The sequence below is a fragment of the Leucoraja erinacea genome, chromosome 12 (genome assembly GCF_028641065.1).
Source record: "Leucoraja erinacea ecotype New England chromosome 12, Leri_hhj_1, whole genome shotgun sequence".
Taxonomy (NCBI): Eukaryota; Metazoa; Chordata; class Chondrichthyes; order Rajiformes; family Rajidae; genus Leucoraja; species Leucoraja erinaceus.
The window spans coordinates 44,233,453-44,257,805 of NC_073388.1; the positions used below are offsets into that span (position 1 = coordinate 44,233,453).

At 45.2% G+C, this 24,353-nt stretch overlaps 1 protein-coding gene across 1 annotated transcript in view; it reads left to right on the top strand.

Annotated features, from left to right (window-relative positions):
* Positions 1–202: 202 nt before the first annotated feature.
* Positions 203–24,353, top strand: part of LOC129702297 (E3 ubiquitin-protein ligase RNF128) — a 116,336-nt gene continuing 92,185 nt past the window's right edge. The window contains exon 1 of the mRNA XM_055644022.1: positions 203–789. Coding sequence (XP_055499997.1) covers positions 375–789 — 415 coding nt within the window. The 5' untranslated portion in view covers positions 203–374. The remainder of the gene's footprint in view (positions 790–24,353) is intronic.

The window sequence follows — 24,353 nt, forward strand, 5'->3', positions numbered from 1 at the left end:
TTCCTTCTCCCCAGAGATGTTGCCTGACCCGCTGAGTTACTCCAGCTTTTCGTGTGTGTGCATCGTAGATCTAGTGTGGGCGGTGGGGGGACACGGCGAGCTATTTCCGCGCTGTACCCGTCAAATATAGGAAGAGGAAATGAGCGCGTTCACCTAAACCAATACCTAACCGAGCCAGTCTTTGCACAAGGCTCGAAGTTCAGAGATAAGAAGTCAGTCCGTGGACACCCCCCTGAGCTACCGCTCGTAAACAGTGCGCAGGGTGCAGGTGGGACCGGTCCCACTCTCGCTCGCAACTGTTTGTTTACTCGCCGCTCGCCGACAGGAATTGTTTCAAAGCAGAGGTTGAATTCGATGCCCGGCGTCCAGCGAGGATGTCGAGTGTCCCGGGAGGTGCTGTCGGGAGGACGTGGTGGCTTTTCTTCCTGGTGGTCCTCTCTGAGACCATGAGCAAAGTGGACCTCTGGCCCGTCGCCGTCATCAACATCACCCACCTCTCCCCGGAGACCAACCACACTTCCACCGAGGCCGTGGAGGGCAGGTATGGCATGACTTCGCCCAAAGAGAGGGCCGCCGGGTCTGTTCGAGCGCCGAGCTCCGAGGATACACTCGCCTGTGACCCTAACGTTGACTTCCGTGGCGTCGAAACTCCTTGGATAGCGCTGATCGAGAGGGGCAACTGCACCTTCGCGCAGAAGATTGACAATGCAGCAATGAAAGGGGCGACTGCGGTGGTGATCTACAATAAAGATGGTACTGGCAATACAACTGCCCACTTTAGCCATAATGGTAAGCGTACAGTTATTTCACATTCGGACAGAAGTCGTGGGAGCATTCAGTATCGTAGCGCTGTTGTAATATATATACGTGCATATTGAAATACATAGAAATGAAATAAAATGATGTCAGACACTTAAGTCTGAAAAAGGGTCCCGCGACCTGTAACATCCCCTATCTATTGTCTCCAGAGATGCTGCCTGACCCGCTGAGGTACTGCAGCATGTTGTGTCTATATTCGGTATAACCCAGCATCTGCAGTTCCTTCCTGCACTCTTAATATAAATGATAGCTGTGTAGATCAGTAAAGGTGCCCGGAGAATATTTCATACTGCAAATTATATGATCATCAGACTCTCATGATAAAGTTGTTGGCAGGACTTCCCCCACCCCCTTTTTTTAAATATATCTCTCCTTTCCAATACTCCGTCACCTAACATAGTTTTCTTTCCACTGCAGTGCGAATGCATTGGCAGTCACGGAACATCCAAGTGGCAAAGATGAACACAAAGTGTTGGAGTAACTCAGCGGGTCAGGCAGCATCTCTGGAGGACATGGAATGGGCGACGTTTTGGGTCGGGACCTTTCGTCAGACTGAAGTGTTTGAAGAAGGGTCCCGAGCTGAAACGTCGCCCATCCACTTCCTCCGCCGACACAATGCTTTGTTCTGGACCTTCCTCTCCCCACTCCCCACTCCCCACTCCCCTCTCCCCCAATTAGTCTGAAGAAGGGTCCCGACCCGAAACATCACTTATCCATGTTCTCCAGAGATGCTGCCTGACCCGCTGAGTGGCTCCAACACTTTGGTATAAACCAACATATGCAGTTCCCTTTTAATTACATTCAAGTCACAGTCTGAAGAAGGGTCCCGGCCCAAAACATCGCTCCATTCCCTCCCCCTGACGCTGCCTGATCCGCTGAATTTCTCCAGCACTTTGCAATAGGTCTCGAAATAGTATTCATGTTGTAAGGGAACCAGAGAACGTTACAGACTGTGGGAGTTTGGCTGAACAACTGAATTTTCCCTGACTACACTCCATCATTAGTCTGAGGAAGGGTCCCGACTCAAAACGTCAACTATCCCTGTCTTCCAGAGATGCTACCTGACCCGCTGAGTTACTCCAGCACTTTGTTTTAAGATCTACCTCGGGTGTGAACATTCCAATCAGCCAGATTTCCACCAGACCTCTGATGAAAAATGAATTTCCATGAAGTTGCTTCTCCATGTATGACTGGAAAATCCTCTAAATCAAGAAAAGTATGGCTAATTCCATCCTCATTCCAGAATCCAAAAACAAGCAGCGACAGGTGAATGCAGTCAGGAAAACTCCCAGTTTCAAAGCATAACCCATTTTGGCCTGGGGCCTCCAATAAAATGACACTAAGCACCAACGCATCCTAAACTAACACATCCGTCCAATGCATTTTATCGGGATGCATCACAGCATAGTTTGGGATCAGCTCCATCCAAGACCACAATAAATTGCAGAGAATGTTGATGTAGCCCAGATCATCACGCCAACCAACCTCCCTTCCATTGACTGCATCTTTACTTCATACTGCCTCGGCAAGGCCACCAGCATAATTAAGGGCCAGTCTCACCCAGTTCATTCCCTCTTCTTCCTTCTCCCAAGAGGTACAGATAGGTGAAAACACACACCTCCAGAGTCAGGGACAGTTTCTTCTCAGCTGTTAATGGGCAACTGAACCAACCTAACACCAACTAGAGAATGGTCCTGACCTACCATTTACCTCATTGGAGGCCCTCCAATTATTTTATCTTGCACTAAACATTATTCCCTTCACCCTGTATCTGTATACTGTGGACGGCTTCATTGTAATCATGTATAGTCTTTTCACTGACTGGCTAGCACACAAAAACAAACACTGGACTTCAGTACGCATAACAACACAAATTAAACTAAACCGAGCAGTTGAGTAAATAGAATCCAAGACTACTTTACCCCACTGCTGCTCTCCAGTATCCTGACGTTACTGCTGTTAGTAGGAAGTTATGTTGAACTTAATGTAAGTATCAAGGTGCTGGAGTAACTCAGCGGGTCAGGCAGCACCTCTTGAGAATATGCACAGGCGAATATGGATGGTTGGAACACCTCTTCAGACTTTAGTCGTCTTAGTATTAGTATATGTGGAAACTGGTCAAACATATTGAAGCGGACTAATGGAGAAATAGGTGGAGTAATGGAGGTTATTTCTTCTTCTTGCGTATGGCGTGCACAGCCTAAAGTTGTAGATCAAAGGTTATATGAAGCAGTGGATATAAATCTGCTTCTTTCACTGTAAACTATTGTAAGTTATGTTGTTGTTTGGATGAGAGGCGTGACCAGCAAACATTGGTATTGGTGTGGCGGGGCGAGGCTGGGGGGGGGGGGGGGGGGGGGAGGGAATGAGGGGTTCTCATTGTCCCGTATGAAGAACTTTGGTTTTATTACCCAGGTAAATCATTTCATACACAAGTACAATGGTTAGTGCAAAAGCGAAAATAAACAGAGTGCAGTATATAGTGTTCAAGGTACAGCAACATTTGCTGACTTTGGACTCTTGGAGTCCAAGGGCCACAGCAAGATAGATTGGATGATTGGGGAAATTCATCCCTAAAATATGTAGCCTTATCAAGAATCTGAAAGCTGTGGGGAAGAAGCTATTCTTGAATGTGTAGGAAAGAACTGCACATGCCGGTGTGAATTGAAGATAGACACAAAATGCTGGAGTAACTGACTCATTCACTGAAGCATTCCTTCTCTCCAGAGATGCTGCCTGTTCCGCTGAGTTACTCCAGCATTTTTTGTCTCGGCTATTCTTGAACCTGCTGGTACGTGTTTTAAGAATTTGCATATTTTGCCTGGCAGTGTGTGAGTGGTCCTTGATTATGTTGGCTGCTTTCATAGAGTCATAGAGCTATAGTGCATGGAAACGGGTCCCTCAGCCCAACTTGTCCATGTCAACGAAGATGCCCCATCTAAGTCAGTCCCATTTGCCCACGTTTGGTCAATATCCATCTGAAACTTTCATATCCACCTAGCTGCCAAGTGCCTTATTAATGCTGATATGAATGAATGAATGAATGAATGAATAAGATTATTGGCCAAGTATTCACATACAAGGAATTTGCCTTGGTGCTCTGCCCACAAGTGACAACATGACATATAGTGACAGTTAAGAATGATACATAAAACATTATACATTAATAATAAAACATTATTGATTAAACATGTGAATTAAATAAAATACCAGAGCAAAAGGAGGCTACAGATTTTTGGTTATGGAGTAGACCAATTACTCGTGGGGATAAAAGCTGTTTTTATGTTTGGCTGTGGCAGCTTTGACAGTCCGGAGTTGCCTTCCAGAGGGAAGTGATTCAAAGAGTTTGTGGCCAGGGTGAGGGGTCAGAGATGATCTTACCCGCTCGCTTCCTGGCCCTTGCAGTGTACAGTTTGTCAATGGAGGGAAAGGTCACAGCCAATAACCTTCTCAGCTGATCAGACGATTCGCTGCAGCCTCTGGGTGTCGTGCTTGGTGGCTGAGCTAAACCAGACCATGATGGAGAAGGTGAGGACAGACTCTATGATGGCCGTATAGAATTGGACCATCATTGCCTGTGGCAGATTGTGTTTCCTCAGCTGCCACAGGAAGTACATCCTCTGTTGTGCCTTTTTGACTGTGGAGTCGATGGTGGCCCCCAGTTAAGGCCCTGGGAGATGATGGTTCCCAGGAACTTAAATTACTCCACAGATGTGACTGTGGTGTTGTTGAAGGAGAGTGAGGTGAGGGGAGGGGGAGCTCTCCTAAAGTCTACAATCAATTCCACTGTCTTAAGAGCATTGAGCTCCAGGTTGTTGTGATGGCACCAGGATGCCAGCTGTGACACTTCCTGTCCGTAGGCAGATTCCTCCCCATCCTGGATCAGTCCAATCAGGGATGTGTTGTCCGCAAACTTGAGAAGCTTGACAGAGGTGTCTGTGGAGGTGCAGTCATTGGTGTAGAGAGGAGAGAGGAGAGTGCGTAGCCTTGCGGTGCTCCTATGCTGAGCGTTTGCGGGTTCGAGATGTGCTTTCCCAGCCTCATATGCTGCTTCCTGTCTGTCAGGAAGCTGGTGATCCACCGACAGAGGTGTTCAGGCACAGTCAACTCGGAATGTTTTCACAATCAACTCGGAAAGTTTGGAGTGTAGTAGCTCTGGCACAATGGTGTTGAAGGCAGAGCTAAAATCAACAAACAAATTCTTCACATAGGTCCCCTGACTGTCTAGGATGAAGTGCAGGCCCAGGTTGACTGCGTCATTCACAGATCTGTTGGCCTGATATGCAAACTGCAGAGGGTCCAGCAGGGGGTTTGTGATATTTTTCAGCTTGGCCAGCAAAAGCCTTTCAAGGGTCTTCATGACTACAGAGGTCAATGCGGCAGGCCTGCAGACATTAAGACCAGTAATCCTTGCCCTTTTGGGTACAGGGACAATAGTGGAGACTTTGAAGCAGCGGGGACAGTACATGTTTGCAGGGAATGGTTAAAAATGTCTGTGTGGACCGGTGCCAGTGTTCATCACAGAGCTAGATAGTAGAGGGGGAAACATTGTCCAGTCCTGGAGATTTCAGACTTTTCTGTCTTCTGAAAAGCCTATCCACCTCCTCTTTTTATTGTTAATGATGGAGAAGTGATGTTCTGCAGCACGGAGAGTGTGGGTAATTTGGTGTGAAGTGGTGATTGGAGAGGGGTGGGTGGCAAAGGGTCCAGTCTTTTCAGACTGGAGTCTTGCTTTAAGTAGGTGTGAAGTGGGGAATGGGGAGGAGTGGGTGCGGAAGGGTCCATTCTTTGCAGGGTGTGTTTGGGGAGGGCGGGAGAGGTTGGGGAGGGGGGGGGGGGGGGGGGGGGAGGTTATGCTACCCCCTGCCTCAACCAACCTACCTCCTCAACCAACTCGCCACAATCTGAATGAAAATGATGAACTGTCAATGGGCCGAGGTTGCTTGGCGTGATGGACTGGGTTGCGTTCACAACTCTGCAATTTCTTGCAGCCTTGGACAGCGCAGTTGTCTTATGAGATCAGAGGTGATCTGGGAAATGTAGATCTAATGGCTGGCACTTGTGTATGTGTGTGGGTTGTACATAAATTGGATGTTTAAGTCCTGTGCTCAAAGTTGTGGCCTAACGTTATTAACACAGTCTCCCTGTGTAATGTCTAATTTGTTTTAGTGAAACCCAGGAACCATTGTGCTTAATGTATCCCTAATATTTCACACTCTTAACACATCTTGCCACTTTCAATGATGTCTTCACATCTACACCAAGGTCTCTCTGTTCCCGCATGCCCTTTAGAACGGTAACATGTATCTAGAATTATATATTATCCTTTCTATTTTTCCTTCCACTTTCCTTTTCTGAAGTACTGTACAATGTTAGATTAACTATGTGATTCTTTTTTTTTTTTTTTAGCTTTCTTTTTCCTTCTTCCCTCTCTCTATTTCATCTATCCCTTTAGCTCTATCTAGTTATAAAAAAAAAAACGAAGAAAAATGCAAAAAGTATTGGAGACAATGTAATAATAACTGACAATATTATCAATTTAAAAATGTAAGACAGTAATGATGTAATAGATTATGTACCTATCTCCAATAATAAAAAACTTTAAAAAAAAAAAAAAAAAAAAAAAAAAAAAAAAAACTATGTGATTCTGACTAGATATATTGACTGTGTTATCATCATGCCATAGATGAAATGACCTACTTTTTTTTTTATTTGACTTGTTCAGCAAAATATATTCAGTATTTACCTTGTAACTAGTGGTCACTCCTTTCTTGAAAATAATTAAAGATGTGATTCACTGCGTCTCATCTTAGTGGTGTAACAGAACATTGGGGTTGTTAAACTTAAGAGAAGATACAAAGTCCAGGAGTGACTCAGCAGGTCAGGCAGCATCCCTGGAGAACATGGATAGATACTGTTTCAGGTCGGGATCCTTCATACTAATTGTGGATCGGGGGTGGGGGAAAGAAAGCAGGAAGAGAGGAGGGGAAGGATAAAGTCTTGCAGGTGAATAAAGGTGGAGGGTGAGGTAAGGTGGGCAGAAAGTTGGACAAAGGTCAGAGATGAAAAGATAGGTGTGAAACAAAAAGATTGAAGAGTTGCAAATTGTGAAGCTAGAGGAAGGAACGTAGCTGGAAGGGGAGGAAGGAAATAGGTGAGTCAAGGTGGGACACAGGGGGAGGGGGGTGAAGGTATGAGGGAGAGGGGCAGGGTTTGTAGTTGCCTAAAATTGGCAAAGTCAATGTTCATATCATTGGCTTGTAGGCTATGAGTTGCTGTTCCTCCAGTTGCAAGTCACCTCCATCAGGCAATGGAGGAGCCCAGATAAGTCTGCATGGGAATGGGAAGAGGAATTAAAATGGTCAGCAACCAGGCGATCCAGTAGGCCTTGGAGGACTGACGCAAATTGTCAGCGAAACATTCATCGAGTCTACGCTTGGTCTCGCCGATGTATAGAGGCCACATCGGGAACAGTAGATGCAGTAGATGAGGTAAGATGATGCAATCATGCACCTCTGTCTCACCTGGAAGGGATCCCTGGAAGGAAGTGGGGGGGAGAAAGTATAGGGACAAGTGTTACAGTTGTTGCAACCACATCTCCTGCAGTTGCATAGAAAGTAGCAAGGGAGGGGGTGGTTTTGGTGGGAAGCGATGTGTGGACCAAGGAGTTGCGGAGGGAGCGGTCTCTGTGGAAGGTGGAAAGGGGTGGGGATGGGAAGATCTGACAAGTGGTGGAATCTGGCTGTTTAACTTGCTGCCTTTATTGAGTTTGCATGTTCTCTTCTGACTATGTCCAATAACCATTCAAACTACAAATCTCCTTGTGTGTTCCTAATTGCTGCTGCAACTAGATGTTGCCCTTCATGATCCATCTATCAGGATATCCAGGACCCTCTGAACGCCAATCTTTAGAGTCTGAAGAAGATGACCCGATCCAAAACTTTGCTTGTTCATTCCCTCCAAAGATTCTGCTTGGCCATTGAGTTGTGGAGTCGTGGAGTGATACAGTGTGGAAACAGGCCCTTCGACTCAACTCACCCATACTGGCCAACAATGTCTCGGCTACAGTAGTCCCACTTGCCTGCGCTTGGTCCATATCCCTCCAAGCCTGTCCTATCCATGTACCTGTCTAACTGTTTCCTGAATGTTGCGGTAGTCCTTGCCTCAACTACCTCCTCTGGCATCTCGTTCCGTACACCCACCACCCTTTGTGTGATAAAGTCGCCCCTCGGATTCAAATCGTTTCTCCTTCACCTTAAACCTATTTTTTTCTGGCCCTCGATTCCCCTACTCTGGGCAAGAGATTCTGTGCAACTAACTGATATATTCCCCTCATGGTTTTATGTACCTCCATAAAATCCCCCCTCACCCTCCTGGGAATAGAGTCACAGCCTACTCCAAGGAATAGAGTCCCAGCCTACTCAACCTGTCCTTTTGTGTAAACCAGCATCTGCAGTTCCTTGTTTCTAAGTTTTGACTGCTCCACTGCAAAGTCTCCTCAATGTGTGTGCCTACTGTAAAGAAATTCTCCTCTCTCTGAAGGGGAGGTCTGTGAGGCCCTCTCTTGCTGCTCCACCACTTGTGATTCCTGCTGCTCTCTGCCTCCACAACCATGTTTTAACACGGACTCGCTACCACAGCCAGGTGTGTTTCCTCAGAAGACGGGTCCTGGCCCAAAATGTCACCTCTCCACGTTCCATAGAGATGCTGTCTGACCGGCTGAGTTACTCCAGCACATTGGGTCTTTTAGTGTAAACCAACATCTGCAGCTCCTTGTTTCCGCATTATGTGTGATGCACTAGTGCTTTTACCTGACTAAAATGTTACCATGACTCGGGTCATAGTTACTCAGGTAACTACAGGTTAATTGGTCATAGTTTAAAGGAGTGGATTAATGGGCTTGTGGTCAGTTAGTTAACTTGCTACTAACTAGTTTATAGTCCCCTTTTATTTCTCCCCTTCTCTCACAACCCAAAACATTAGTTAATAGTATGATACAATTGAATGTATAGATACTGAGAATGTATGAAGAGTTTTTGCACAGTTTTTGTTCTGAAGAGATTTTATTTGTGAAACAAACAAAAATCAGATTGTTAATGATGGGCGGTGTTGTTCCGCAGGGAACAATGTGTGACTCACAGCTGTTGGCTATTTGGGCATGACAACCTGAAGTACAATCGAGGAACTGAGCGACAGACCTGCCTCAGTGCTTTGGTTCAGTCCTTGTTTCTGGTGCTACGTGGAGTTTGCATGTTACCCCAGAAGCTCCTGGTTTTGCCCCAGAGGCTCCAGCTTCCTCCCACATCCCAAAAGGTGCAGAGTGTAAGTTATTGGCCACTGTACATTGCCCCTAGGCTGCCAGCAAGTGGTAGAAGTGTGTGTGTGTGTGTCGATCTGTCTGTGCGTCGGTCTGTCTGTGTGCGCGTCCACTTCTGTCTGTGCGAGTGTCTGTCTGTGCGCGCGTCTGTCTGAGTGTGTCTGCCTGTCTCTATCTGTCTATCTGTGTGCGCGTGCCTGTCTGCATGTGTGTGTCTGCCTCTGTGTGTGTCTGCCTCTATGTGTGTCTGCTTCTGTGTGTGTGTGTGTGTGTGTGTGCTCAGTGTATGTGTGTGCGCTCAGTGTGTGTGTGCCCATTTATCTATGTTTTCTTTCATTGTTCTATCTGGGACATATGACAACAGAACACTCTTGACTCTTGAGGAAGGGTGGGGAAGGAGGTGGGGTAGAATCTGCAGGAATGAACCCTAACTTGTCATGGAGAAAACAAACTGCACACAGGAGGTGATGATCAGCCTGGGTCCCTGGCTCTGAGGCAGCAGTACTAACTGCTGTGCCATCAGTTTTAGTTTTGGAGATGCAGCATGGAAACAGGCACGTTGGCCACCGAATCCACATTGACCGTTGATCACCCACACACTAGTTCCAGGAATGTTACAACATTTTGAGATTTTAAAAATCAAGCCTGAATCCCATCAGATAAAGCATAAAAATAACTTTAATTTGATACCTCATTCACTTTCATATCTTCAGTATTAAAAAAGTTATGGTCATTTTCATACTCGGAAATTAGCATCTTGTTCTCTATTGTTTTTCCATTAACTTAACACAAAAGCTGTGATCGAGGACAGTCAATTGACATAAAAGCCCATAACTTTCTTTAAAAATATTTTTAAAAAAACCCACGCTGCCACAAGCAGAATGTACAAACTCCATACAGACAGCAACCCATAGTCAGGATCGATAGTCATGTGCTGAAAAGCAGTAACTCTATCGCTGCACCACTGTGCCACCCTAGACCTGTGGACCAGTATCATTATAAAATCTTCAATGTACGGCTGAGGATTTTAAACAAATTAAATAAATCTGTTATAAAATACTATTATCAATATCAATAATCGCATATTATTATATTGTTGTATAAACCGGTCTACTATGGAAAAAAATCTACATCCCTTACCTGGCCTGACCAACAGGTGACTCCAGACCAACTGATACGATAGACTGTCAAACACCTTAGTTCAGCTTTATTTGGAGATGGACACAGAAAGTCAGCTTCACAAATGGTATCTTTCTTAATTTAGAGATTCAGCACGGAAACAGGCCCTTTCGCCTACCGAGTCCGTGCCGACCAGCAATCCCCACACATAAGGTCATATGGAATAGGAGTAGACTTGGGCCATTCAGTCCATCAAGTCTACTCCGCCATTCAATAATGGCTGATCTATCTCTCCCTCCTAACCCCATTCTCGTGCCTTCGCCCCATAACGAATGACACCAGTGTACACTTACACTATCTTGCACACTAGGGACGATTTACAATTTACAGAAGCCAAATTAACCTTACAATCCTGCACGTCTTTGGAGTGCGAGAAAAAACTGTAGTATCTGGAGAAAACCCTTGCAGTCACAGGGAGAACGTACATACTCCCTACAGACAGCACCCGTAGTCAGGATCGAACCTGGGTCTCTGGTGTTGTAAGGCAGCAACTCTAGCGCTGCACCACTGTGAGCACCCCCGAATAAAGCAGCATCTACTTGCCATGACTCAAAAAATTACCCAAATAAAAAGAATGCGAGGTAGTGTGATTCATTTGGAGGAATAAGTATCTGGGTGCAGGGGAACAACAGGTATCTGGTAGTCTGTGTTGCCTCCGGGCTGATTATCATAAGTAGCAGTTTAGTTTTGCAAAACCTCAGAAATGCAAAAGTACATAGGTGTTAATTTCAGGTTAGACAGAACTGGAAAAACAGTCGTTAGTTAACCTTTAATAAACATTTGACCCTTTTGGAGGGATATGTATCAGGTGTAGGCAAAGGTGATTAGTTGTTGGACTTTAGACTTTTAGACTTTAGAGATACAGCGCAGAAACAGCATCTTTGGCCCAGCAAGTCCGCACCGACCACAATCACCCTGTATACTAGCCTATCCTACACACAAGGGACAATTTTACTGAAGTCAATGAACCTAAAAACCTGCATGTCTTTGGAGTGTGGGAGGAAACCGGTGCACCCAGAGAAAACCCACGCAGTCACGGACAGAACATACAAACTCTGTACACTGAGCACCCATGGTCAGGATCTAACCCGGGTCTCTGGCACTGCTGTACTTGGGGAATATATTGCCACAGAAGGCTGTGGAGGCCAAGTCAATGGATATTTTTAAGGTTTAAGGATATATAGATTCTTGATTAGCAGGGGTGTCAGGGGTATCGGAAGAAGGGAGGAGAATAGAGTTATGAGGGAAAGATCTCAGCCACGATTGAATGGCAGAGTAGACTTGATGGGCCGAATGGCCTAATTTTGCTCCTATCACTATCCTATCAAAGGAAAAGGTTGTGTGAAAATAAAACAGAGGAACCAAAATTAGAAAGACAAGACCATGGTAATATTAGAGGTCCACAGTGTTCTGATGCTGAGCTGTGGTTAGGGTTCCATAGGTCAGTTCAAGGACTCAATGGTCGTAGGAAAGTAGCTCGTTCCTGAACCTGGCGATGTGGGACTTCTTGTTTCTATACTCCTATGATTCTCTGGGGAATAATTTACCCAGGAGCAGTTAGAATGAGGACCCAGTAGAGCATGGAGCAGCTGAGGGAACAGGTGTGTTTAGTAGGTAGAAAAAGTGGGGAAAAAAGGAAGAGAGGAGCGTGTTGATGTGGTTGGGAGCACCAGACACTCTCATCGTCCAGATTGCCTAGTTTCTGGATTGCAAATACTTTGGACGGCTTTGTAAATAATATTTATGTCCTGTTTATTACCGTAAGCCATTAAGCACATCACTCAGGTGCAGCTCGTTCTTTGGGCATCATTATATGAACAAATAAATTATTGCTTCTTGAAGATGTTTACGGGATTGACATCCTTCTGGTCAAGATTTCTTCATATTTCTGCAAACATATTTCCAAATGTATACCTTTCTGCTTTTATCTTAGTCCTGACAAAGCTGCTATATAAATGTAGGTTATTGTAAATGTTCTATGTCTTCAGAACTTACAATTAGAAGCACAACCATAACTTTGACATTTCAGAAAATGATTGAAAGATTCAATATGGGTGTAAAAAGATCCATCTCTCGATGCCTGACGATGAATGCTTTGAATTCCTTAACAAACTGATAATTGACCTATTTTCAATTGATGAGCCAAAGGCCTCTCGAGTACTTTGGCAAGTATCTCATTGTACTTGAATTGGCCTTTTCCACCCAAGCCTAAGGGATTGAACCAGTTAGACTGAGTGACTCAACTTTGAAAGCATTGTCAATGAACTGGTGTTTTATAAAGTACTTGCAGGATTGGATTGGTGTCCAAACTTTGAAAGCTTGATACACAGACACAAGGGCCGGTACTATCAGTGGTGGGTATATGGCTGTGTGCTTTCTTGATGATAGACACAAAGTGCTGGAGTAACGCAGCGGGTCGGGCAGCATCTCTGGAGAAAAATGGGAGGGTGATGTTTCGGCTTGGGACCCTTCTGTGGATTTCAGACTGAATCTGAGAAAGGGTCCCGACCGAAATGTCATCCATCCTTTTTTTCCAGAGATGTTGCTTGACCCGAGTTACTCCAGCACTTTGTGTGTATCTTTGGTATAAACCAGCATCTGCAGTTCCTTCTTTCTGCTTTCGTGGTGGACAGGTTTGGCATCATGGGTCAGATTTGGTAAAAGAAACACCGGGGGTCACATTTGGATTAGCTATGTTCACAAGTTTGGTTAGGTTAGAAGCTTAAAGTGTAAGATACCTGCTATTCTGAGCTGTTTTTCATTCATTCATCATGATTGAAAACATTAGCGATGCAGTGGTGCTGGTTTCCAATGGGAACGGTGATGGACGCATCACACATCTCTGTCCCCCAGTTCCTGCAGACTTCCACTGCTGGAAGTATAGGATTTTGGAGTGTACACTTTATCATCGTTCCTTACAATACGATGTACAACAGTGATCGCAACTTCTACTGAAGTGTAGATGGCCGTTGGCTCGCTAGAAGCTCATCTGCCCTTTGACAGGTCTTGTTTTTGGTCCTGCCGGGTGTCCACAGCCCCCTCCTCACCTGGAAAACCAGGTGGGGGAGACAGTTTAGTCACCAACTATCCGCCCATGGAGCAGGTAGCACGGTGTTGCATGGTACTCTGGAATTCTCTGCCACAGAATGTAGTTGAGGCCAGTTCATTGGCTATATTTAAGAGGGAGTTAGATGTGGCCCTTGTGGCTAAAGGGATCAGAGGGTATGGAGAGAAGGCAGGTACAGGATACCGAGTTGGATGATCAGCCATGATCATATTGAATGGCGGTGCAGGCTCTAAGGGCCGAATGGCCTACTCCTGCACCTATTTTCTATGTTTCTATGTTTACCCCGTGACGGGGGTAAATCCCCCCGACCTGACCTGTTTTACTAAATAGCATACGAAAAAAAAACGTATTCTAAAGAAGGCTCGACCTGAAACGTCACCCATTCCACCTTTCCAGAGATGCTGCCTGTCCCGTTGAGTTACTCCAGCTTTTTGTGTCTATCTTTGGTTTAAACCAGCATCTGCAGTTCCTTCCTACGCATTTTGTATTCCACATTGTCTTTGCCAGTATCAAGATGTATCAAACTGCTGGTGAAATACTTCAGAGGGAGTAGTCATTGTTGTAATATTGTAATGCTAGATAATCCAAGTGGCATTGGGATTGGGAATAGTTTATTGTCACGAGTACCGAGATATGGTAAAATAACTTTGTTTTGTATTCTATCTAGGTAAAAACTCAATTAATTAATACAATCAAACTATGCAGATATAGTGTCACAGTGCAGGGAATGTGGAGATAAAATAAATAGTTCAAGGGCCGTAATGCGATAGATTTTAGAGTTTAGAGAATGCTTTCCTGCTTTATAAGCGTTCCATTCAAGAGTCTGATACTTGTGGGAAAGAAGTTGATGTGTAGGAAGAACTTGCAGATGCTGGTTTACACCGACGATAGACACAAAATGCTGAAGTAACTCAGCTGGACAGGCAGCATCTTTGTAGAGAAGGAATGGGTGATATTTCGGGTTGAGACCTTTCTTCAGATCTGGTGATGGATGCGTTCAAGCTTATGCATCTTCTACCCAGCAGGAGAGTGAAGACGAGGGTGTGTGTGGTCTGTGACTATGTTGGCTGGTTGCCCAAGACCGTGTGGATAGAGTCATTGGTTGGGTGGGAAGCAAAGCTGGTTTTTGTGTGACCTTTGTGGGCTGTGTCAACAACTCTTTGCAATTGCATACCATCTTGGGCAGAATGTTTGCCAAACCAATCTGTGGTGCATCCCAATAAGTTGTTTTCTATTGAAACCTATAAAAATTGGAAAGAGTTATTGGAGATGTGCCAAATTTCCTCCGTCTTCTGAAAAACGTAATGGTGTTGGTGTGCCACACCATGAATAGCCCATGACAAATTGTCGGATATTTACCCCTAGTCACTTAAATATCTCGACCATCTCCACCTCAAAACTGTTGACGTGGATTAGGGTGTGTACTCCATCCCATTTCCTCATCAATCACCAGCTCTTTGTGTATAAAATCATGAAGGGAATCGATGAGGTGAATGCACAGAGTCTTACTCGGGGTGGGTGAATCAAAAACCAGAGGACATAAGTTTAAGGTGAGAGGGGCAAGATTTAATGGGAACCTGAGGGGCAACTTTTTCACTCAGAGGGTGTTAGGGAAATGGAACGAGCTGCCAGAGGAGGTTGTTGAGGCAGGTACTATGGCAGCATTTAAAAGATGTTTGGACAGGTGCATGGATAGGAATGGTTTAGAGGGATATGGGCCAAACACGGAGAAATAGGACATGTGCAGACTGGCATCTTGGATGAGTTGGGCTGAAAGGGCCTGGTTCCATGCTGTTCGCCTCTATCATTCTACACATCTCTATTATGCTTACAATGATGGATGGACATTGTTCTGGCCACTGTGGAGATACTGTGGCAACAGATCTTCCATGACCACTGCAGGGCAAAATGGGTCCACATTTAATGCCCCATCTGGCGATCCAGCCAGCAATGTCACCATGGTATCTTTGTTTATTATAGAAACATAGAAAATAGGTGCAGGAGTAGGCCATTCGATCCTTTGAGTCTGCACCGCCATTCAATATGATCATGGCTGATCATCCAACTCAGTATCCTGTGCCTGCCTTCATTCCATACCCCCTGATACCTTTAGCCACAAGGGCCACATCTAACTCCCTCTTAAATATAGCCAATCAACTGGCCTCAACTCCTTCTGTGGCAGAGAATTCCAGAGATTCACCACTCTCTGTGTGAAATTTTTTGTTTCTCATCTCGGTCCTAAAAGATTTCCCCCTTACCCTTAAAATGTGACCCCTTGTTCTGGACTTCCCCAACAGCAGGACCAATCTTCCTGCATCTAGCCTGTCCAACCCCTTAAGAATTTTGTAAGTTTCTATAAGATCCCCCCTCAATCTTCTAAATTCTAGCGAGTACAAGCCGAGTTTATCCAGTCTTTCTTCATATGAAAGTCCTGACATCCCAGGAATCAGTCTGGTGAACCTTCTCTGTACTCCCTCTATGGCAAGAATGTATTTCCTCAAATTAGGGGACCAAAACTGTACGCAATACTCCAGGTGTGGTCTCACCAAGACCCTGTACAACTGCAGTAGAACCTCCCTGCTCCTATACTCAAATCCTTTTGCTATGAATGCTAACATACCATTTGCTTTCTTCACTGCCTGCTGCACCTGCATGCCTACTTTCAATGACTGGTGTACCATGACACCCAGGTCTCGTTGCTTCTCCCCTTTTCCTAATTGGCCACCATTCAGATTATCCTCCAGATAAATGAGCCAGATGTTCACCCAAGGTCTGGCTAGTATGAACCCCCCACTTCATGATTTCCTTTTTCACCCACTTGCAATCCAGCAACAGTGATCAAAGATAGGTGGAAACCACAATGGTCCATTGTTGCCGGTGGGGAAGGTGATAACCTGCTTATTAAATTTTTCTTCCTTCTGACATGTGAAACAGAAACAATTCCGACTATGTTTAAAGTTGGGTGTGGTGCCAGCCACGATCTTGGTCTGGGTGGTTCAGTGTTTTTTTTCTGTGAAATATATTTCCTTCTCCAAGGCTAACAAAACGGTCAGATTTGATGTAGCTTTAAATTTCTTATATTGCTAAGATTTTGCATAATTGCTTCAAAAAAGGACTTCTCATACTCCAGCTATTGACACTAAGTACACCTGCTGCAGTTTACTGAACTGTTGCAGTGGATAAACAAATACAAAATCTCGTGTAGCATCTGCCCTCTTACCCAGTTTATAGGTTATGCTATCGAGTAGTCAGTGATTTACTCATTACCCATATAAAATGACGTACTTTCATCCCTTCTCTCAGTTACCCACTCGTTTTCTCCAGACATGAAGTGATGTGTTAATATTGTCCCTTGTTTCAGAATATGGCTGAGCCACTTTCTCAGAGTTGGGTCATACAAGGTACTGCAAGAGTCAAGTTGTCATATGTCCCAGAAAGAACAATGAAATTCTTGCTTGCAGTAGCACAACAGAATATGTAAACACAGTACACTGTAAACAATATAATAAACATATGTGTAACTGTGAGTAAATGTGTATATATATACACACTGAACTTTTTTTTTCCTCTCCCATTTATCACACACACACACACACACACACACACACACACACACACACACACACACACACACACACACACACACACACACACACACACACACACACACACACACACTCTATAATAGTGCAATAATAGTCTATGTAGTTCAGAGCTTATTTGAGGTTGTAGTGTTAAATAACCGAATGGCTGTCAGGAAGAAGCTGTTCCTGAACCTGGACGTTACAGTTTCCAGGCTCCTGTACCTTTTTCCCGATGGCAAGAGGAAAATCAGTGTGTGGCCAGGATGGCGTGGGTCTGATGATGCTGGCTGCCTTTTTTAGGCAGCGATTGCGGTAAATCCCATCGATGGTGGGGAGGTCGGAGCCGGTGATGGACTGGACAGTGTTAACAACTATTTGCAGCTTTCTTCACTCCTGGGCATTCAAGTTGCCAAACCAGGCCGTGATGCAACCAGTGAATGTGCTCTCTACTGTTCACCTGCAGAAGTTCAAGACAATGAACATTTTTCTCTGGCATACCAAATCTCCGTAATCTTCTCCCGAAGTAGAGGCATGGATGTGTTTTATTTATAATTGCATCAGTGTGCTGGGTCCAGGAATGATCTTCAGAAATATGCACCCCCAGGAATTTTTGACACTCTCTGAATCCTGATATATACAGGATTGTGGGTCCTCATACTTCCTCTTCCAAAGTCAATCAGTTCCTTGGTCTTACTGATGTTGAGAGCCAGGTTGTAGTGCTGGCACCATTTGGTTAATCGATCTATCTCACTTCTATGCTCTGACTCATCACCATCTGTAATTCGTCCAACAATGGTGTTGTCATCGGCGAACGTGAAGATGGAGTTTGCACTGTGTGAGTAGAGCAGGGGGCTGAGCACGCAGCCTTGAGGTGCTCCCGTACTGATTGTTATTGAGGTAGAAGTGTTTCTGCCAATTTGAAGAGACTGTGGTCTGTGGATGAGGAAGTCGAGGACCAAGTTACAGAGGGATGCGCAGAGACACATTTCCGTGAGCTTGGTAACCTGCTTTTTTTTTTTCTTAATCAAAAATATTTATTCAAATATTAAAATAGTATTTACAACACAATAAAACAAAACACCACCATAATACAAGACGAACAAATATGCTAAGCAACTGCTAAACAACTATATTGCAATCCTTGTCCAGGATACATTCAACCCCCTTCGGTGCCCAGCGGTCGCGGAACTCCCTCGGGGTGCCCGTAGACAGGGCGTATTCGCTTTCCATCCGCACCCGGGCACGGACGTATCCCCGGAAAAGGGACAGGCAGCCGGCTCCGGTAGAGCCCTCCACCGTCTGGCGCCTTGACTCGCGGATGGCCAGCTTGGCCAGGCCCAGGAGCAACCCAACCAGGACATCTTCAGCCCTACCCTCTCCCCTACGCACAGGGTGTCCAAAGATGAGGATGGTACTGGACCACTTGGACAATAAAGACACATACGTCATGTTATTGTTTAGCTCGACGTTTAATACCATCATCCAGCACCTGCTTGGAGGGGATGATGGTATTGAACGCCGAGCTAAACAATATCTTGACGTATGTGTCTTTATTGTCCAAGTGGTCCAGTGGAGAGTGCAGATGCTGGTTCACAGGAAAAAAGCATTAAGTGCTGAAGTAATTCAACAAATCAGGCAGCCCCACTGGCCTGGAATCTTAGCCGTAACACTACTTTCCTGTAAGATAGACACAAAGCGCTGGAGTAACTCAGCGAGTCAGACAGCATCTCTGAAGAAAAGGATTAGCTAACGTTTCGGGTCGAGACTTCTTCAGTCTGAGAGTCAGGGGAGAGGGAAATAAGAGCTTTGATTTGTTCTTTTACATATCTCTCATTCATTTGTTCTGTGTAGCTTTCCGTTGTAAATACAACACTGATGGCACAGTGTTCAGCGGAAGAGTTGCTGCCTCACAGCACCACAGTCCCAGGTTTGACCCTGACTATGGGTGCTGTCTGTACGGAGTTTGTATATTCTCTCTGTGACCTGCCTGGGTTTACTCGAGGTGCTCCGGTTTCCTCCCACGCTCCAAAAACATGCAGGTTTGTAGGTTAATAAGCTTTATGGTAAAATTTGTAAATTGAGCCTAGTGTGTAGGATAGTGCTAGTGTATGGTGTGATCGCTGGTCGGTCAGTGCAGACTCAGTAGGCTCAGACTCAGATCTCTGTAATCTTCTCCCGAAGTAGAGGCGTTGATGTATTTTCTTTATAATTGCATCAGTGTGCTGGGTCCAGGAACGATCCTCAGAAATATGAATCCCCAGGAATTTTTGACACGCTCTGAATCTGATATAAACAGGATGGTGGATCCTCATCCTCCTCTTCCAAAGTTAATCAGTTCCTTGGTCTTACTGATGTTGAGAGCCAGGTTGTTGTGCTGGCACCATTTGGTTAATTGATTGATCTCACTTCTATACCCTGACTCATCGCCATCTGTAATTCGTCCAACAATGTCGTTGGCGAACGTGAAGATGGAGTTCGCACTGTGTAGGATAGTGCTAGTGTACGGTGTGAGCGCTGGTCGGTCGGTGCAGACTCGATGGGCCGAATGGCCTGATTCCTTGCTATATCCCTAAAGTAAAGCTCTTAAAAAGGCTCTCTGCTCAAAAAAGTCGATACCTGTTCTCAATGTCCCCGCACTCCCATCAACTCCCCCGGATTCTACCGCTCTCCCACACACGTGGGCTGTTGACCCTTCATGATGTGGGAGGAAACAGGAGCATCCGGAGGGAACCTGCGTGGTCATAGGGGAAAGCGCTAATCCCACGGGGACACTACCACAGGTCACGGGTGAACTCCAGTCACTGGACCTGTGAGGCAGCAACTCCGCTGGCTGAATCCCTGTGCCAGCTTCAGTCCAGAGGGACTGCTAAAAGGGAGAGTAATTCTGTAAACAGACCGTGTTTACTGAGTATTTTTAACTTTATTATTTGCCATGATTCACAAGCCCTGCCCATAGATCGGTTCATTGAATGTTGAAGAGGTGGCAATAAACATCAAATTTAATTATGTTTAAATCAACATCTGATTTTCAATGTTCAGTCGACCATCTGATCGGTAAATTCATTCGTAACCAGCCATTAGTTTAGCTCACGTGTTCACGAGTTGTAGAAACAGAATTGTTTACTCCGCAGTTCAATTGTGGCTGATTTATCGTTCCCTCTCAACCCCATTCCTCCTGCCTCCTCCCCATAACCCCTGACACCCGTACTAATCAAGAATCTGTCAATCTCCGCCTTAAACAATATCCATTGACCTGACCTCCAGAGTCTTCTGGTGCAATGAATTTCACTGATTCCACACCCTTAGTTTAGTTTAATGTCACGTGTATCGAGGAAGGAATGGAAGACTTCATTGTCACATGTGACTAGGCACAGTGAAATTCTTTGCTAGCTAACATACCCAAGGTATACAATTAGCAGCCACCTACGGTGCTGACACAGTTACAAAGTCCGTCGGCTCCTCCTTTGTTCTCCCCTCATGTATCAGGATTATAGATGATTACAATCAACCAGTCCACTGTGTACAAATACTGGATAAAGGGTGGAACGTTTAGTGCAAGGTGAGGTCTGCTGTTGGAGTTGAGGTTTAAAAGAGTGTAGCAATTGTAATGAATGAATGTAGAACCACTTGTGGGACCAGCACGCAGAGAGTCCCCTGGCCCAGGCACCATCTTCCATGCTAATAAATTTTTCGTAACGGTTGGGTGTTGTGTTGCAGAGAAACAGAGTATTTAACATGGATGTTAATGTATTATGTGTTCAGTGCTCCTGAGCAGGGATCATTCGCTGTATTCACGTGTGTTTGCCCTTGGGAGTGTGCAAGTCAGCAAGGAGCTTAAACATAATTCGCTTGGGTAGCTTACAGCCCAGTGGTATGAATATAGATTTCTCTCACTTCAGGTAGCCTCGGCATTCTCTCTCTATCCCTCCCCCACCCAAGTTGCACTAACTTCACATTTTCACCCTACAAACAGCTTACAATGGCCTGTTTCCTTTATCATCGTTACTATTTTGCATCTATCATTCATCGTTCTTTATCTCTCCAAATCACCGTCTATATATCTCGTTTCCCCTATCCCGAGCCAGTCTGAAGAAGAGTCTCAACCCAAAATGTCATCCATTCCTTCTCTCCAGAGTTGCTGCCTGTCCCGCCGAGTTACTCCAGATTTTTGTGTCTGTCTTCAGTTCGAACATATTGGTGGACACCTCATTTTGTACCAAGACCATGGAGGCAAATCGACAAGCCAACAACTCCTTTCAACTTCAGAGATGCAGCACGGAAACAGGCCCTTCAGCCCACCGAGTCTGCACGGACCAGCGATCACCTCTTGCACCAGCAGTATCCTACACACTAGGGACAATTTACAATTTTACTTGCAATCCAAAGCCAATTAACTTGCAAACCTGTACATTTTGTAGTGTGGGAGGAATCCAGAACACCCGGTGAAAACCCACGTGGTCACTGGGAGAATGTGCAAACTCCGCACAGACAGCACCCCAAGTCAGAATTGAACCCGTGGCACTGTCACTGAAACATTGCGCCACTGTGCCAACCCACCTCCTCTCCCACAGAGAACTAAAGCCATTTGGCCCACTGTGTCGGCAGCAAACACTCAGTTACACACATTCTAAGGGTGAGGCATCCACCTGCATTCCTCCCTGCAATCCTTTTGCTCACAACCTTTATCTCATCTCTAGCTTTCATCCAACCATCTGCCTATCAAACCCCACTTTGTGTGTTCACCTGTTACCTGCATTATCCTGCTTTACCCTGCCCCTCCTCTCTTCCAGCTTTCCTCCCCCTCGTCCCCCCCCCCCCCCCCCCCCTCCCCCCCCCCTACACACACACACAATCAGACTGAAGAAAGGTCCCAACCCAAAACGTTGCCTGTCCATGTTCTCACTTGCGCAGGTTAGGTCATTTGGCCCATCGAGTCTACTCTGTCATTCAATCATGGCTGATCTCTGCCTCCTAACCCCATTTTTCTCCCTTCTCCCCATAACCCTTGACATCCATTCTAATTTGTCTATCTCTGCCTTCAAAATATCCACTGACTTGGCCTCCACAGCCCTCTGTGGCAATGAGTTCCGCAGATTAACTACCCTCTGACTAAAGAAGTTCCTCCTCGCCTCCTTTCTAAAAGAGCGCCCTTTAATTCTGAAGCTAAAACCTCTGGTCCAAGACTTTCTTACCAGTGGAAACATCCTTTCCACATCCACTCTATCTATTCATTTCATTATTCTGTAAGTTTCTATGAGGTCCCCCCTCAACCTTCTAAACTCCAGCGAGTAGTGGCTTATTGCTGTCAAGCACTCATCATCATGCAATCCCACTCATTCCTGGAATAATTCTTGTAAACCTCCACTGGACCCTCTCCTGAGCCAGCACATCCTTCCTCAGATATGTGGCCCAAATTTGCACACAAGGCTCCAAATGTGGCCAGACCAGCGCCTTATAGAGCCTCAGCATTACGTCTCTGTTTTTGTATTCCAGTCCTCTTGATATAAATGCTAGCAATGAATTAGCCTTCCTTACTACCCATTCAAATTAACTTTTTGGGAATCCTGCACCAGCAAGTTCCTTTGCACTTCCAATTTCTGGATTCTCTATCTATTTTGAAAATAATCTACACTACTTATTACCAAATGCACGACTCCGCACCTTGCTACACTGAATTTTATCTGCACACATATTATACACACATATGATGCATAATTTATTACTAATATATATATATATATAAAATATAAGAACATACTGTTCTATTTTCAAAGTCAAAAGCAAAACGTTGTAAAGGTGAGAAGTTTGTTTGCTGGTACACAAAAAAGCTGGAGAAACTCAGCGGGTGCAGCAGCATCTATGGAGCGAAGGAAATAGGCAACGTTTCGGGCCGAAACCAAGGGTTTCGGCCCGAAACGTTGCCTATTTCCTTCGCTTCATAGATGCTGCTGCACCCGCCGAGTTTCTCCAGCTTTTTTTTGTGTACCTTCGATTCTCCAGCATCTGCAGTTCCTTCTTAAAGTTTGTTTGCTTCTGCACGGTGATCCATCACCATTCTTTTTCATGCCCTGTGCTTGTCTCGGTTCACTATGTGGACACCGTCAAAAATTACCACCATTGCCTCCCCCCTTCAATGTACTGTTACGGTTTTAAACATAGAAAGAACTAAACATTAAACTTTAAAATCGTCATTGATCAAACTGTATCCTGGTCTAAAGATTATGCCAACTGTGAAATTATGCAAGGATTTCTTACCACACTGGTGTGTATCAGGTTTACAGTCTAACACTGGCTCTGTCCTCATTGTTATCCTACTTCTGGCAATAGCTTCCATTTGTGTAGTGCCATCTGCATAAAAAATGGCCACAGAGATTGACCAGAGCGTTGTCAAACAAAATTGATGGTGTAGAACACACAGTGCTGGAGTAACTCAGCGAGTCAGGTAGCATCTGTGGAGGGCATGGATAGATGACATTTCAGGCTGGGATTCCTCTTCCGACTCCAGGGTTGTCTGACTCAGTTACTCCAGCACTTTGCAAGATTCCAGCATCTGCAGTTCCTTATATCCTAGAGTCATAAAGCATGAAAACCAGCCCTTTGGTCCAACTTGCCAACACCGACCAACATGTCCCATCCACACTAGACCTAGCTGCCTGTATTTGGCCCATTTGCCACTAAACCCATCCTCTCCATATACCTGTCTAAATGTTTCTTCAACATTGCGATAGTACCTGCCTCAACTACCTGCTCCGGCAGCTTGGTAACATACACCCACCACCCTCTGTGTGAAAAAGTTACCACACAGGTTCCTATGTTTTCCCCTCACCTTAACCCTACGGTTCTCAATTGTACCTCCAGCCTGTAGGTGGGAGTGATCACACACACTTATGTACATTGATAAACAAACTGACAAAAAACTTGGGTCACCAAAGGAGATGTTGGGGAAATATCAAAGCTTGATTAAAGATGTAGCTCTTAAGGACTTAAAGGCGGGAAGAGGGGAATAGAAACAGATTCTGAGAGGTCATGGATGTAATAAAACTTTATACAGTGGAGAAACATCAAGCGCATGCCTAGTACAGATGAACAGTACTTGGTTGGAATTAAGTCACAGAACATCGCTGGTTGGAATCAAAACCTAAATACCCCACTGGCCCACTCCCTATGGATTCCTGAAGCTGGGATCGCCACAGACGCCCGCACCCCCTGTGAGCATTGAACTGCAGCAGTTGTAGATTGAAGCTCACTAACACAATATCCAGGGAAACACAGAATGACAGTAAATGTTGACCTTGATCCTGGAAGCATATGAGTAATTCAAGATCTGCATAGAACAAAGAACATCGAACAACACAGCACAAAAACAAGGCCATTGGCCCAAAATGAT